The 17,667-nt window shown below is 44.5% G+C and overlaps 1 protein-coding gene across 2 annotated transcripts in view; it reads left to right on the top strand.

Annotated features, from left to right (window-relative positions):
* The window catches only part of CEP162 (centrosomal protein 162), a 125,647-nt gene that overhangs the window by 80,314 nt on the left and 27,666 nt on the right, over positions 1 to 17,667 (top strand). For both annotated transcript variants that reach the window (XM_066605014.1, XM_066605012.1), the window contains exon 20: positions 15,404 to 15,508. In XM_066605014.1, coding sequence (XP_066461111.1) covers positions 15,404 to 15,508 — 105 coding nt within the window. The remainder of the gene's footprint in view (positions 1 to 15,403; positions 15,509 to 17,667) is intronic.

Below are 17,667 nucleotides of genomic sequence, written 5' to 3'. Positions count from 1 at the left end.
ACCCCCCCTTGGCTATCCTATGACGTCAATGTACACGTGTAGATCAAAACTACCACCAGGGGTCTCTCTTCTCGCTCTAGCATAATGTTACAATACTAGTAGCGTACACAGGTACGCACGGCGTGGGACTCCCTAATCTTCACCCACACCAGTGTCCCTCCTGGAGATAGTCCTAATGGTGAACACGTCCAAGTCGCCTCACCCTTGCGTCAGGGTTTTCCCACTGCCCGTAAGTCCCTACTCCTAGGAGGGGGGGATCCCTACCTCACCTCAGAGGGAGGCCATGGCTTCCCTGGGCTCATTTCCGGGCATCCATACCCTCTATCTGTACAAGTTAACACCCCACAGGGTGTGCCCTCGCCGGAACCTAAGGTCTTCTGCACTATCCCTAGGCAAATGGGAATTCCACTGACAATCCATCTTAGGAGATCGGGGCAGGCACAGTACTAGTACATTTCTCCTTTTTCTTTGGTAGCGCATGTGGTTGGCATTATCGGAACTGGCTCTTCATCTTTTTCAAACAAGGGAAACGTTGGTGTCTGACAGGATGTGGAGGAGCATAAGGGCTTTACTAAGGCACACTCCCCTGTCCAATTACCCTCCAGGCGGGTCCTCTACCTCATGTCTCCACAAAGCCAGTAAACGTCTCCTAAGGACTGGACCTGATTCTGCATCTATTCCCCTCCTATCATACTGTAGGAGGAGCAATACCCGTTGGTGAGTTCCCCAAAAATCTCCCTCCACCCTGCCTATTTGCCTGGCAGGTGTAGTTTCCAGGGTAGTCAGTAATACTCTCTCCGGTGCAAACACTTAAGTAGTTATAGAGTATTCCTTCTTTCATTTCTCACGGACGGTGTAATTAGCGGAAATGTTCGTGAAGAGACTAATAAACCACTCTTCAGCATCTACAGGGAGATTTAGGGGGACCATCCCCGAGTGTAGTCGGGCACTACCGCACACGCAACAGTTAGACTTGTTGCTCCTGTTAGCATTGTACCTCATCAACTCCAACCAGAGATTCTGGTCAGAGTAGCCAGTCGCTACTGTCAAGGTGTCCTCAAAGGTAGGGTCGGCTATGATCATCATGTTCGTCAAGGTCTTTATCTTACGGCGGAGGGGGTTAATTATGGGCACGGGACTAAGTGAAGGCTTCCATTCGGCTGCATCTACCATACCCCTTATTTTAAACTTCCCTAAGGGATCTATCCTCCCGTACCGGTATGTCCCCAGACTATAAGTCTCCCCGTCCCCCGGGCTTGGATCTTCCATGGTTAGTGTAACAACCGCATTAAAACCAAGCAGCATACTAAGTTCAGCCTTCCAATACCTGCTGTCCTTATTATTCTCAAGGAGGGTTATACGACTAATTAGGGATTTCCCGCTCTTATTTTTCTTATTTAAGGCACTTCGCGGTTTATAGGACTAGTCTGTTCCTGCGTTCCATCCCACTAATCCCCAATAACGGCAGTCTTCTCCCCAGACGTTATCAGTGGCGCAAACATATTGTATTCCCCGGGTATATAAGTCATATAACCAGCTGGACTGAGCTAAATCTGGCCTGCGGTGGGATCTTGCGCCTAGACACGGGACCACAGTACAATAGTCGAAGGAATATGCAGCTACTTGAGCATTGGACGAGTTATACTAGAAGGTAACCATACCCCCATATTCTTCCGACTAAGGATTCCAGTTGCTACCTTCCTCTCTCACTAGCCCTAACCAGAGTAACGTCTTTGGCACAACTAAGACTGGTCTCCCGGATCTGAAGCTTTCTTACAGTATGAAGCGTGGATCCATGTAAGTCTTTCGGCTAGTTTCACAGCTGTGGCAGTAGTCAGAAGCACCTGGTAGGGGCCATCAAATCGGGGCTCAGGAGGGTGCTTCCTGGGGAACTTCTTGACGCACACCCAATCCCCAGGCTGCAAGATATGTGTCCCAGTGTCTGCCTCTGAGTCTGGAAGAGAACACCTGTGCATAGGCTTTGGTTAGTTCTTTAACAACGGAAATCACATACTCAGTCAACACATCAGATTGTAATTGTAACCACTGAGGATAGTAACGACCTAGTCTTGGGGCTAGCCCAAACAATCTCGTAGGGAGATAATGTATAATCCCCCCTGGGTTCATATCTAACACTGTATAAGGCTATTGGATGACAGTCTTTCCAAAGTGGCGTCATTTTTAAGTATCTTACTTTTTAGCGTGCCACTACGTCTCTCCACCACTCTAAAGATGGTAGAGTATGTAAAAGGCCTGGGATACACCCAGAGCAGACATGACATGTTACATTCACCTGCGAAGTTTATACCTCTGTCTGACTCTGAATCACCTCTGGTACCCCATATTCACAGTTTACCTCGTTCATGAGCTTCTTTGCGGTTACCTACTTGTTTACCTTGGTAACAGGGTCGGCCTCCAACCTGCAAAGACATCAACAACAACAAGCACGTAGTCATACTTCCCAACAAGTGGGAGCTGAACGTAGTCAATTTGCAATCCCTGAAATGGGTAGAGTGGTCCCGGCAAGTGTGATGTGGCAAATTTACTTCTGCCCTGACTTACCCATGGCATAGATCATGCTAAACCGGACAAATGATGCAGCAGCTACAGAGAACCTAGAAGTCGCCCAACCTCTTTCAAGCGTCGTCGTCATTACTGCTTTACTAGGTGGGTCTTTGCGTCCATCAGCTGGGCCATCATGGGATACAGGAACTGTGGTGGGCAAGTGCTGTTGACTGTTCACCACACGCTGTCCTGTTTCTGCTGCTCCCATATTAGTCCATTTATTCTTTCCTTCCTTGCTGGCTGGTAACTGTAAAAGTCTTTAGCATATCAAAGTCCAAATTTTTGTCAATGTCCAAAGTTTTTTTTACCACTGACTCATGCTGTCAGTATCTTTCTTCTTTCTTCCACGGCTTGAGGGCCGCTGCCTTTGCTGCGCTGTCAGCGAGTGTGTCGTCTCTCGCCTCTCCAGTGTAGGAATCGGTGCGAACTCTCAACTTTGTCAGGTAGAAGTAGGGCCTCCATGCGACTCTGTACCGTTGCACCATTCTCAATTGGTTGTCCTGCTAAGGTAAAAAACTGTCTGGCCTTCCATATTGGGCCGTAATCATGAGCTATGCCAAATGCATACCAGGAGTCAGTGTAAAGGATTGCCGGTCTTACCTCTCGCCACTCTACACGCCTCAGTGAGGGCCTTCCATTCCGCTTATTGTACTGTGACATGCGGAGGCAGAGCTCCTGCTTCTAGGACATCTTGTTGTGTGACCACTGCATATCCGATGTGGAGTCATCAGTCCTCACCCTGGTACCATCTGCAAAAAGCTCAACATATGCATTATCAACAGAGGTTCTGATAACTGTTTGCATATCTGCAGTTTCTTACTGAATTAGTACTAAATAATCGTTCTGATGTTCTATTTCACATGGCTCGGAATCTTGTAGCACAAAATCATTTATTTATTTTTTTTTCAAACCCAATAGCTGATCTACAACACCTAGATCATCTATGACCCAGATCACCTATGCCTCCCCCCTTTTGAACCGCAATACTCAATGGAAAAAGAGTCATTGCGTTCAAACTAGTAAACCAAGAGGCACAAAAACAAGCACTTTGTAGGTCAAGGTGACATTGTATGCAGCGAAGTCTGAGCGAAAATCTCCTTAAAAAAAATTTTTTTTTAATTTCAGGTCGCAGTTAGCATTTTTTAACACAAGGGGGCGCAACACAAGTAAAATTTTACGTCACCCAGTGTAATAGTATTTCAGGGTATGGCCAGCGTTTAGCTTTTACTCTCCTGTCGGAATATAATTATAGCTTCAGTGTAAACTGACACTAGAATATACAAAAGACTTAAAGAAAAACTAAAGAATACGGATGAATTAACATCCTACTCTGGGCAATTCAGTCCCTCTTTCTTCACATAAAAAGTAAAATTACTTCACCAAATTGCATGAAAAAGTTTGCTGGGTGACTATAGGGAAATTATTTCATCTGTAGGAGCCTTCCGTAACATCATCTGTCTGAGCATCCATTGGAGAAGCGGGCAGTGGAAAACAGAGCCCCTGGGAACATGAGAGAGCGTCCCCTGTCATGTATTCCCAGCCTCTGCCCCCCATGCATCAACTCCAATCTTCCATGCACTATAAACCAGCTTAGTCATCTACTATGTCCCAAGCTGCATCTCCACAAAGGTTTGTTTCCCTGAACTTATCACACATCCAAAGTGGCCACATCTTGGAGCGTAACAAAGTCTGGTCAAACAAAACCTTACTTCAGACAATCATGATGTTAGCACTGGATACAGTGGCATTGGGAAATATAGGCTTCCCAAATGCAGCAAAATGGCCGCCAGAGGCAGAAAGGGGCGGGGCTACAAATCTCCCAAGTGAGGCAAAATGGCTGCCGGAGGAACGGGCGGGGCCAGGGGCAGCAGCACTTCCAGGTGAGGCAAGATGGCTGCTGGAGGAGGAAGGGGCGGGGCCAGGTCCTGTCCCGGATGGGGAGGGACCGGAAGTAACATCACACACCCTGAAAGTGAGCACATGGGGGGAAGTAACTTCAGGGTGGGGGCAGGCCTCAATCCCCCACCTCTCTGCCCACCCCCTCCAAGTGTTGAGGTGGTATGGACTTCGTCCTCTAGCTGAAGTCATCTCCGTGCAGTGATGACTCATTGTTTACCTAGCTTCAGGATGAGGAGTGGAAGGGGCCTAGGTAAACACACAGTATATACACATAACACTGTAGCCCTTAACTTCTTAGAAACTGGTTGTGCAACTTGTGTAACTTCTATGTACTTAACTAACATTAGATCAGACATCCATTGTCTAGCAAATACTATGATTAGATTGTGTGTGTGTCCTTTAAACTCCTGAGCTAAAAGTCATTACAATAGCAAAATACATTTGGGTTATATACAAATATTGATAGACATTTTATACTAAATAATTATCATGTCTATCACACCTAAGCTGAGTAGTTTCAGCACGGCCTGCTGACGCTTGCCCACCGCTGTGCTGCCGCGCCGCGCAACACTGACTGCTGGCGACGTGCTGCTGCTGACACATCTTAATTGCGAGACAGAGGTTGCGTTGGAGGAGGAGGAGGAGGAAGAGGAGGTTGCTTTAGTGGAGGAAGCATACACCGCTGCAGATACCACCACCGAGCTGGGGCCCGCAATTCTGGGGGTGGGTAGGACGTGAGCGGTCCCAGGCTCTGACTCTGTCCCAGCCTCCACTAAATTTCACCCAATGAGCCGTCAGGGAGATATAGTGGCCCTGCCCGCCTGTGCTTGTCCACGTGTCCGTTGTTAAGTGGACCTTGGCAGTAACCGCGTTGGTGAGGGCGCGTACAATGTTGCAGGAGACGTGGTCGTGCAGGGCTGGGACAGCACATCGGGAAAAGTAGTGGCGACTGGGAACTGAGTAGCGCGGGGCCGCCGCCGCCATCATACTTTTGAAAGACTCCGTTTCCACAACCCTATATGGCAGCATCTCCAGGCTGATAAATTTGGCTATGTGCACGTTTAACGCTTGAGCGTGCGGGTGCGTGGCGGCGTACTTGCGCTTGCGCTCCAACACTTGCGCTAGCGACGGCTGGACGGTGCGCTGACAGAGATTGGTGGATGGGGCCGAGGACAGCGAAGGTGAGGGTGTGGGTGCAGGCCAGGAGACGGTAGTGCCTGTGCCCTGAGAGGGGGGTTGGATCTCAGTGGCAGGTTGGGGCACAGGGGGAGAGGCAGCGGTGCAAACCGGAGGCGGTGAACGGCCTTCGTCCCACCTTGTGGGGTGCTTGGCCATCATATGTCTGCGCATGCTGGTGGTGGTGAGGCTGGTGGTGGTGGCTCCCCGGCTGATCTTGGCGCGACAAAGGTTGCACACCACTGTTCGTCGGTCGTCTGCACTCTCAGTGAAAAACTGCCAGACCTTTGAGCACCTCGGCCTCTGCAGGGTGGCATGGCGCGAGGGTGCGCTTTGGGAAACAGTTGGTGGATTATTCGGTCTGGCCCTGCCTCTACCCCTGGACACCGCACTGCCTATTGCAACCTGCCCTGCTGCTGTCCTTGCCTCCCCCTCTGAAGACCTGTCCTCAGTAGGCGTAGCAAACCAGGTGGGGTCAGTCACCTCATTGTCCTGCTGCTCTTCCTCCGAATCCTCTGTGCGCTCCTCCCTCGGACTTACTGCCCTTACTACTACCTCACTGATAGACAACTGTGTCTTATCGTCATCGGCCTCCTCACCCACTGAAAGCTCTTGAGACAGTTGCCGGAAGTCCCCAGCCTCAACCCCCGGACCCCGGGAACTTTCCAAAGGTTGGGCATCAGTCACGATAAACTCCTCTGGTGGGAGAGGAACCATTGCTGCCCAATCTGAGCAGGGGCCCGAGAACAGTTCCTGGGAGTCTGGCCGCTCCTCAGAATGTGTCATTGTAATGGAGTGAGGAGGCTGGGAGGAAGGAGGAGCAGCAGCCAGAGGATTCAGAGTTGCAGCAGTGGACAGCGCAGAATTCTGGGTGGTCGATAGATTGCTGGATGCACTTTCTGCCATCCACGACAGGACCTGCTCACACTGCTCATTTTCTAATAAAGGTCTACCGCGTGGACCCATTAATTGTGAGATGAATGTGGGGATGCCAGAAACGTGCCTCTCTCCTAATCCCGCAGCAGTCTGCTGCGATACACCTGGATCAGGAGCTCGGCCTGTGCCCACACCCTGACTTGGGCCTCCGCGTCCTCACCCGCGTCCACGTCCTCTAGGCCTACCCCTACCCCTCAGCATGCTGTATTACCAGTAATGCAGAAACAGAACGCTGTAATTAAATGTGCCGCTTATTGGCCTGTGGTCGGAGGCTGACTTCGCTTACGGAACGCCAGGAAATAATTTTGCGCAAGCCTGCTGTAACACTTAGCTGGCTGCGTATGAATTAGGAGGACTACTACACCCAGCACAGACCCAGAACACTGAGGACAGTCACAGGCAGCCCAAATAGATTTTTTTCCCCAAATGTTTTTGCAAAGGCCCACTGCGTATATTCAATAAATATATCTCTTCTCTCTCTGCGTCACCGCTACTGGCCCTGGAGTATGTCAAATAACTGCAGAGTTTTGCACTGTGGACTGGAATACAGCAGTTATTTAACAGCCAACACAGAGCCAGGAAATAATTCTGCGCAAGCCTGCTGTAACAGCTGGCTGCGTATGAATTAGGAGGACTACTACACCCAGCACAGACCCAGAACACTGAGGACAGTCACAGGCAGCCCAAATAGATTTTTTTCCCCAAATGTTTTTGCAAAGGCCCACTGCCTATATTCAATAAATATGTCTTCTGTCCCTGCCTCACAATATATGTCTTCTGTCCCTGCCTAACCACCACTTCTGGCCCTGGAGTAATACTGCAGGGCGCAATGCTCTGCACGGCCGATATACCAAAAAAAAAAAAATGTGCAACACTGCAAAAAGCAGCCTCCACAGTACTGCACACGGTTAGATGTGGCCCTAAGAAGGACTGTTGGGGTTCTTGAAGCCTAAAATACTCCTAACGCTCTCCCTATAGCAGCTCCACCAAGACAGCACTTTCCCTCCTCTATGTCAGAACGCATCTGTAGCGAGCCGCGGGAGGGGCCGATTTTTATACTCGGGTGACACCTGATCTCGCCAGCCACTCACTGCAGGGGAGTGGTATAGGGCTTGAACGTCGCAGGGGGAAGTTGTAATGCCTTCCCTGTCTTTCTATTGGCCAGAAAAGCACGCTAACGTCTCAGAGATGAAAGTGAAAGTAACTCGAACATCGCGTGGTACTCGTCACGAGTAACGAGCATCTCGAACACGCTAATACTCGAACGAGTATCAAGCTCGGACGAGTATGTTCGCTCATCTCTAGCCAGCATCTTTTCTGGTCCAAAGCTCATTTAAAATAGAATAAGGCAAATTAGAAAACTGTTCTCTGGTCAGATGAATCAAAATTCTTTTTGGGAATCACAGATGCCATCAAGAGGAGAGGGACCATCCAGCTGGATATCAGCACACCGTTCAAAAGCCTGCATCTCTGATCGTATAGGGTTGCATTAGTGCCTATGGCATGAGCAGCTTACACAGGTTGAGTAGAGATGAGCGAGTACCAAAATGCTCGGGCGCTCGTTATTTGAGTCGAGCTTTTTGTAATATTCGAGAGCTCTATTCGAGTAACGAACCCCATTGAAGTCAATGGGGGGGACTTAAGCATTTTTGTATTGGACCCACCGGGTGCCGAGCTTTTTTTTTTTTCTCTCTTGCTCGCTGTGGACAAGCGCACATGCGCGGTTGTAAAAAGAGGTGATGCTACACAATTGGGGTTCCTGGCTTGAGGTGTATTCCACTTTACCTGCTGACTAGATATGATACCACTGAGACAACATGACCAGCACAGACGGTTTTAGTTATAGCCGTAATTTTATTTCTGTTTAAAAGTTTATTACTGCAACTGCTAATTACAATTGGTGGAAAATGTTGCGATATTTGATGTCTTACATTTTGTACGGAATATTATTGTTACTATATGTCATATATTCAATAACACTGGCCAACACATATTTTGGTACAGAGCGTTTGATAGCGGATCTAAGGTATATTTCGTGTGCTGATTTTAAATATGCCATCCATTTTCCCCTATCAGCTCTAGTTTCTGTGATATAGGCACCTACTGAATTTTATTACCCTATTCCATATTACACATATGATCGATATAATTAAACACATACCGTACAAATTAGTGTTACTTTCTACAATATTGTGATGCAAGGAACAAAACAAAGTAGACTATGTAACAATTTACAACAAGGGGTGGGCCCAAGCTGAACTTTTGCACCCGGGCAGTTGAGCCTTTAGGTACACTCCTGAACACAACAACCTTGGGCAACAAATGTACACAACCGCTCCTCACTACTGGTTGTGACAAACTAAATGTACTAATAAGATTGATGATGTGACACGGCGTGGCTGGCCATGTGCATTCGCCGAAACTATAGCTGATGGAGAGAAACTGTTTGCATATATTGGTAAATAATCGGCCAAATATACACTTAATCAGTTGTAACATTTCTGGCACCAAAAATTTTTTACAATTTTGTTGGCCAGTGTAATTGCCCTTTTTCTTTATTCTGTACCGCACATTGCATTTGAATAAAATAAAACAAATGAAAAAAAAAAGATGCCACTATGACAAGTGGCTGTCTAGACATTATCTAGAAGAGGGAGTTATAGCTATAACTATATGTAAAAGAATGAAAGATGGGTTCTTACCCCTGAAGAATTTGTTTCCCATATGTTACCCACTTCATCCAGTCCGTTACAGCCCCCTACTGTAGTTTCCTCTCCATATACAGCATCTCCACAGCTCCCCCGTAGTATTTTCTGCTGCAGCACCCACACTGTCCTCTCCGCAACATCATGTAGCATTCTCTGCAGCCCCATCTGTAGTATTCTCCTCTGCAGCGCCTTTGACAGCCCTGCACTGAAGAGCTGGAACATATATATATATATATTATTCTAAGAAACCAGTAGTGGACATGTACACACATGCATGACATATGGTACATTGATGCATGCACATAGTTACACACTACACATGCATTTTCCTGGAGCATCCTCTGGCTGCTGTTTTGGTCCTAGTCTCCCTGCCTTGCTGACCTACCATTTTTACATGCCAACAGCACCCTGCTTATGTTTGGCTCTGTGTGAATGAATGAATGAATGAATGAATGAAGGGAGGTATGGTATTCAGTCCGGGCCAACACCACAATCAGGAGGTGGAAATTGGCCCAGCTCCTGTGAGCTCAAGTGCAGTGGACTCTCTGAATTGTGTGCCATTTTGAAGTGGCAAATTGTATTAAATTTAATTAAATGCCCATCCCTAGTTGTACTACGATTGTCTTATAGCACCTATCTATGGGATAATTTCCTCTCTGTGATTTTAACTGTTAGTGTAGGTACCCACAAGAAGCAAGGACCCTTGCCGTGGGTTGTGAGCTGACATATTCTAGCTAAAATATCAGCTAATACCTTACACTTATCACCATTTATCTATAACCTGCAGTGCGGCTTTGACTGTCAGTGTCGGTATGGTGTACCTTTTGGGGTGCAGGGCAGCCCGCTGGTTTCAAATCTGGCGACATTAATAAGTTGCAATCTGCATGTTGCACTACGTGAATCATGCGGTCTGAAATCCTGTATTTTACTTTCTTGTGTAGAAATTGACACTAAGCAACCACCCCCCCTGTTATAAAGAGAGTGTGTTAGTGGTTGCCTCATCGGTGTCCTCACATGTGCCTGTTTTTGGCTCCTCCATATAGCAGTCTGGACTCTGCATGTTTGATGGATATCTGGTTTATATGCCTTCCCTCTTGTATCAATGTATCAGTCGGTATGGCCGCTTTCTGTGACTTCTATGTATAGGATAGGTGCTAAAAGTTTAATCAGCGGAGGTCTCTCCACTCAGATGCTCACCAAACCCAAGAATGAGAATCGCTCATGTGTACTGCTGCTGTGTTCAGTCAGCTACTCACTACAGGGGTGAAGTGAGTCCATAATGAGGAGGTGAAGGGGACAGGGGACCACCATTCTCAGGTTTGGTGGGGACCCACAGTGATCAGACTTCATAGAATGGTAGAGATGGAAGGAACCTCCATGGTCATCTGGTCCAACCCCCTGCTCAATGCAGGGTTTACTAAATCATCCCAGACAGATGTCTGTCTAGCATCTGTTTTGAAGAGACAGCTATTTTAAGTCTTCTCTCAGCCTTCTTTTTTGCAAGCTATACATTCCCAGATCCTTTAACCGTTCCTTATAGGACATGATTTGCAGACAGCTTACCTTCCTGGTATTTCTTCTCTGAACTTATGCCTGTTAATCAATGTCTTTTTAAAAAATGGTGTACCCAAAAGTGGACACTGTATTCCAAATGAGGTCTGACTAAGGAAGAGCAGAGCGGGATATTTCCTGATGTGATCTAGACTCTATGCTTCTCTTAATACATCCCAGAATTGTATTTGCCTTTTTGGCTGCTGCATCACATTGTTGACTCATGTTTAGTCTGTGATCTATTAATATGCCCAAGTCTTTTTCACATGTGCTGCTGCTTAGCCCAATTCCTTCCATTCAGTATCTGCTTTTTTCATTTTTCTTGCCCAAATGGAGAACTTTGCATATCTCCCTGTTAAATACCATTCTGTCAGTAGACATCCACTGTTCAAGCTTGTCTGGATCTTTTTTACTTCTCTCTTCTCTAGTGTTAGCTATCCACCCCAGCTTTGTGTCTTAGGCAAATTTGATCAGTATCCCCTCAATTTCTTCCTCTAATTCATTTATAAAGATGCTGAATATCACTGGGCCCAGGACATAGCCTTCTGGTACTCCACTTAAGTATTTCTTCCAATTGGATGTGCAGCTATTTATGACCACTCTTTTGAATATAGTCAGTCACTTGTGAATCCACCAACCGTTGCCTTGTCAATCCTATAGTTGGTCATTTTTTTCCAATAAGGATGGTATGAGATATATTATATCTTGACTTTGGTAAAGTATCTGCTGATTGGTGATTCTGTCATAGAAGGAAATTTAGGTTTGTCTGGCATGACTTGATTGTTACAAACCCATGCTGCCTCTGGATAATTACTCCTTTTTATTCCAGGTAATTGCATACATTCTGATTTAATTTTTTTTTTAAATAATCCATGCTCCTTTAGAAGTCGGGCTAACAGGCCTGTGGTTTCCTATGTCCCCCTTCTTGCCTTTTTTTTTGAAGATGGGAACATTATTTGCCCTTCTCCAATCTTCTGGGACTTCTCCTGTTCTGTTCGCCAGGAATTTTCAAAGATTCCATCAAGTGGTTCAGCATATACCTCCGCTATTTCCTTCAGTATCCTAGAATGTAATTCATCTGGATCTAGAGACTTGAATTCATTTAAGTTAGCTAAGTGTTCCCTCCCCATCTCTCTGTTTATAGATAGCCTGCATTCTTTTATTCCCCCAATAGCACAGGGAAGATCAGTTGATGTTACATCTACTTTCTGAGAGAAAACAATACAAAATAGTAATTTAAAAATGATTTTGAGAAGGTAGAACTTTTAACCAAATCGCCATTTTCATCCTGTAAACATCCTATAGCATCTGTGACTTTTTTCTTTTGCCAAACTTCCAAAATCTTTGTTTTATTGCTTTTGACCTCTGTTGTAAGCCTTAAAGGGGTTGTCTCGCGAAATCAAGTGGGGTTATACACTTCTGTATGGCCATATTAATGCACTTTGTAATATACATCGTGCATTAAATATGAGCCATACAGAAGTTATTCCCTTACCTGCTCCGTTGCTAGCGTCCTCGTCTCCATGGTTCCGTCTAGCAGCTGGCAGCTTGCTTTTTTAGACGCGCTTGCGCAGTCCGGTCTTCTCCTTTCAGCACGAGCCGCTTCAGTGTGCTCCCCGCTACAGCTCTTCTGCACATGCGCAGACGAGCTGTCACTGCTCGGGAGCGCGCTGGAGCGGCCATTCTGTACTATCCTCTGTTAGAGGAAGGTGCAGAGCCGCTCAGCTGTCCTGAGAAGCCGCCCAGCTGTCCCGCCGTCCTGCCGCCCAGGTAAGTGATGGGCCGGGGGGGCTGCCGCTGTGATGGGGGGGCTGTCGCTGTGATGGGGGGGCTGTCGCTGTGATGGGGGGGCTGTCGCTGTGCCGGGGGGGGGGGGCTGTCGCTGTGCCGGGGGGGGGGGGGGGCTGCGCCGGTTACCTGCTGCCTGGCGGTGGGTGACTGTGTGCCGTGGTCAATCCAGGGGTCCGGTCGGCGGCTGCGGGGCGTCTGGTTGTCAGGGAGACACAGCTGGTAGCGTCTCGGGAGCGCGCACGTCGGGCTACAGCAAGCGACGGGAAAAGAGCCGGCGGCCATCTTGGGAAAATTTTTATAAGTTGCTGAAACGCTGGAACTGTAAGTACAAACCAGCTAGAAAAGTCATTTACAGGGGGGCTTAGTAATGTATGCTTAATTAGGGGGACTGGGCAAAAAAAAAATTCACTGCTTCCTCGAGACAACCCCTTTAATTCATTATTAGCTTTAGCCTTTCTGACACTTGCCCTACAGTTTCTGCAGATCACATTATATTTTTCTTTAGATATTTCCCCCCTCTTTCCATTTGATAAATCATATATTTTTTTCTCTTTTAGCATGCATATAAGTTCTGTGTTTATCCGTTCTAGTCTCTTTAAATGATTCCCATTCTTCTTTCTTTTAGGGATTCTTAACAATTGTGCTTTAATAATCGTAATTCACAATATTTCTTCTCAGGTCTTTCTCCCCTTGTTATCCAAAATTCAATGATGGCATGATCGCTGTCTCCTAAGGACTCAGCTACCCTTACTCCCTCAACCATTCCCTTTTTGTTGTTAAGAATTGGGTCCAAAATAGCAGATCCCCTTCTTTTCTCTTCTACCTTTCGGAAGATAGTTGTCAGCAAAAGTGGATAAGAATTTGTTGGATCCATTACTTTTACCTGAGAGAGATTCTCAACAAATGTCTGGATAGTTAAAATCTCCCATAATTACTATGTCATGCTATTTTGAGAGCTTGGCCATCTCATGTAGAAAGAGTTCATCCATATCTTCTACTTGTCCAGGTGGCCTATAGTAAATGCCCACAATGGCGTCCTTTCTGTTGTTCTCTCCTTGTATTCTTACCCAAACCGTTTCTACAGAACTATCATGCTCTGAATCTTGAATCTCTGTGGAGATGAAGGTTTTCCTAACATACAACGCAGTACCTCCTCCCCTTGTTTTCAGTCTGTTTCTTATAAATAAGTTGTATCCTTTAAACCTTGTATTCCAATCATGTGTTTCATCCCACCAAGTTTCTGTGATGCCTATGACATCATATTTCTCTTCCTGTGTTAGGAGCTCCAATTCTCCTTGTTTGTTTCCCATGCTCTGTGCATTTGTGTAGAAACATTTTATTTGTGATCAGTGTCTTTTGCTCCTCTACTTTCCTTCTGAATTTTGTGTCTTTTGTTCTTTCTTTCCACTTCTAATAGCAAGGTTATCAATTGTATTCATTACTTCTATATTTTTACCTGGCCTTTCACTTCCCTTCCTATATTGTTCTTGTTTAAAGCTCTTCTAATGAGTGAAGCAAGGCGCCCACCAAATTTATGCTTTCCTGTCTTTGTAGGGTGAATCCCTTACAAAGGTGAATCCCGTCTCTAGCAAGCAGTTCATCATATAGGTTATTCACTCCATGGTCTAGAAATCCAAATCTTTGCTGACTGTATCATCAATGTAGCCAGTTGTTCACCTCTAGAATCTTATTTAATCTCCTTATTCCATAGCATCCACTGGGAGATTGGATGAGAAGACCACCTGTGCTAGTTCCTTGACTTTCCTGCTGAGGTCTTCAAAGTCTCTGCAGAAAGTTGCAAGGTCCTTTTTTGCAGTATCATTTGTCTCTACGTGTGTTACTAGGAATGGGTGATGTACTTTAGGACTGAAGAGTCTTGACAGCCTATCGAACACATCTTTGATTTATCACCTGGAAGTCAGCACACCTCTCGTTAGGTGTCAGGTCTGCAGACAGCTGCTTCTGTTCCTCTCAATAGGGAATTCCCCACAACCACCTCTCTCCTTTTCTTCATTACAACACTTCTTTTTCTCCAACTAAGAAGATTCTTAATGCTTAGTAGACTGTTCGTTGTGGACGAAATCAATTCTTGATGTACCTCTTTGTTGTTCTCCGATGTGAGACTGGTACCGTTTCCTAAGCCATTCTCTCCCCTTCCATGTTGTACATAGTCAGTTGATATCTACTTCCAAACTTCTAAAAGTCCAAAATTCTTGTGATGAGACCGGATCAGCTAGACCTTGCTAAACCTAGCAATTGTCCCACTCACAGTAACTTTTTTGAGAATGCATCTGGAATAAGCAAATTATCTTACTGGAGCTCCATTTGTTGACTTTTATCCTGTAGATAGATGAGAAAAAGCAAACTTATTACAACCCCTTTAATATGATCGATCATCTGCAATACAGCTGTCGTCGGACTGTGTAGAAAAATTAAACAAGTGCTGATCTTATTGACTGGTGTTCATTTAAAATACTTGATAATCCACGTAAAATTGGTGTCTTATATTCATTTTTGTGCAGTCCCTTTTCATGTGCTGTATTAGGCCATATGAACTTCAAAAAGGGGTCTTCTGCTTGAGACCTACCTCTATGACCAGGGCAGACATCCAGAATTGGTGAGGGAGTCTCACTCTGGTGGACTTGAGCCATTAATATGAATTTGAATTAAAGTGGTTGTCTGGTGAGAAAGTGTAGGGCAATTATGAATTTAGTGCTAGTGGTATGATGGAAATCTAAGTTGCTGAGATTCAATACTTTTTTTTTCTGTTTTACAAGGTTGAAAATCTAAGACATGATCATGGAAATCAATCTGTTCAACAACAGAATCGTCTAAAGGACAGAGCTACAGATGCAAAACGTATTCAAGATCTTGAGCGGCAGGTAGGATTTCATTATTGCTAAGAAGAAGCCTTTAACACCTTTCCTAATATTAGTAGGCTGTTTTCTTCTACTAAAGTAAGCTTTAAACTTTCAGTAACTGTTCCCTTAATGTTGTACGTGGTCAGCATTGTAAGGTATTCTTGTTACTTTTAATAGAGCAGAGAAAGTCAGTGAATGTATGAAGATGCGTGTATCACCCGTCTTCAGAGAAGAGCAATACGATCATTCTGAAACCGTCTGTCCTGTAGAGCCTATGCTTTCCTCAATGGCACCCTCTGTTAGGGATCATAAATATTATACAGTTGTCATCTGATCTACATTAACAGCTTAACTATATAATTTTATTGTCTGATATATCCAGTAGTACATACAGCACTGTGCAAAACCTTTTGGCAGGAGTCAAAAAACTACTTTCAAAAATAGAGGTGTTACCAGTGTTAGTACCCCATCTTTCAAAAAAGTTAATTTTTTTATGAGTTCTGGATGCACCCCAAAGAGTTCTAGAGTTCCCAATTAATTTAAAAAATAGTTCTAGCGAATTAGGCAAAAAAATCAACAAATGTATCTCTGCGGTGCTAACTTTCAAAAATGATATTACTAAATCAGCGAGAACTTTGTAAATATGGGTATTAGAGCTTTGAGCAATAAGAGTTTTTTTCAGAACTCTTGAGGTGCTACCCAGAACTCTTATACAATCGCAGGATTTCCCAAAAAATTATTTACACATAATAACTGAAATTTTTGGATCCGGCATCTAAAAATCAGCGAGAACTTTGTAAATATTAGTTCTAGAGTTTCGAGCATTAAGAGTTTTCTTCAGAACTCTTGAGGTGCTACCCAGAACTCTTATAAAATCGCGGGATTTCCCAAAAATTTTTTTACACATAACTGAACTTTTTGGATCCGGCATTTGAAAATCAGCGAGAACTTTGTAAATATTGGTTCTAGAGTTTCGAGCATTAAGAGTTTTCTTCAGAACTCTTGAGGTGCTACCCAGAACTCTTATAAAATCGCGGGATTTTATAAAAATCCAATATTTACAAAGTTCTCGCTGATTTTCAAATGCCGAATCAAAAAAATTTCAGTTATTTGTAAATAATTTTTTGGGAAATCCTGCGATTTTATAAGAGTTCTGGGTAGCACCTCAAGAGGTCTGAAGAAAACTCTTAATGCTCAAAGCTCTAGAACCAATATTTACAAAGTTCTCGCTGATTTTCAAATGCTGGCTCAAAAAAATTTCAGTTATTATTTGTAAATAATTTTTGGGGAAATCCTGCGATTTTATAAGAGTTCTGGGTAGCACCTCGAGTTCTGAAGAAAACTCTTAATGCTCGAAGCTCTAGAACCAATATTTACAAAGTTCTCGCTGATTTTCAAATGTCGGATCGAAACATTTCAGTTATGTGTAAAAAAAAATTTGGGAAATCCCGCAATTTTGTAAGAGTTCTGGGTAGCACCTCAAGAGTTCTGAAGAAAACTCTTAATGCTCGAAGCTCTAGAACCAATATTTATAAAGTTCTCGCTGATTTTCAAATGCCGGATCCAAATATTTCAGTTATGTGTAAAAAAAACTTGGGAAATCCCGCAATTTTATAAGAGTTCTGAAGAAAACGCTTGATAATCGAAGCTCTAGAGCCAATATTTACAATGTTCTCGCTGATTTTCAAATGCCGGATCAAAAAATATTGAGTTATTATGTATAAATAATTTTTGGGGAAATCCCGCGATTTTATAAGAGTTCTAGGTAGCACCTCAAGAGTTCTGAAGAAAACTCTTAATGCTCGAAGCTCTAGAACCAATATTTACAAAGTTCTCGCTGATTTTCAAATGCTGGATCAAAACAATTTCAGTTATTATTTGTAAATAATTTTTTGGGAAATCCCGCGATTTTATAAGAGTTCTGGGTAGCACCTCAAGAGTTCTGAAGAAAACTCTTATTGCTCAAAGCACTAATACCCATATTTACAAAGTTCTCGCTGATTTAGTAATATCATTTTTGGAAGTTAGCACCGCAGAGATACATTTGTTGATTTTTTTGCCTAATTCGCTAGAACTATTTTTAAAATTAATTGGGAACTCTAGAACTCTTTGGGGTGCATCCAGAACTTATAAAAAAATTAACTTTTTTGAAAGATGGGGTGCTGACTTCAAAGAGGTGT

This window comes from Eleutherodactylus coqui, chromosome 1, assembly GCF_035609145.1.
Source record: "Eleutherodactylus coqui strain aEleCoq1 chromosome 1, aEleCoq1.hap1, whole genome shotgun sequence".
NCBI lineage: Eukaryota > Metazoa > Chordata > Amphibia > Anura > Eleutherodactylidae > Eleutherodactylus > Eleutherodactylus coqui.
This window is presented reverse-complemented; position numbering and strand designations above follow the sequence as displayed.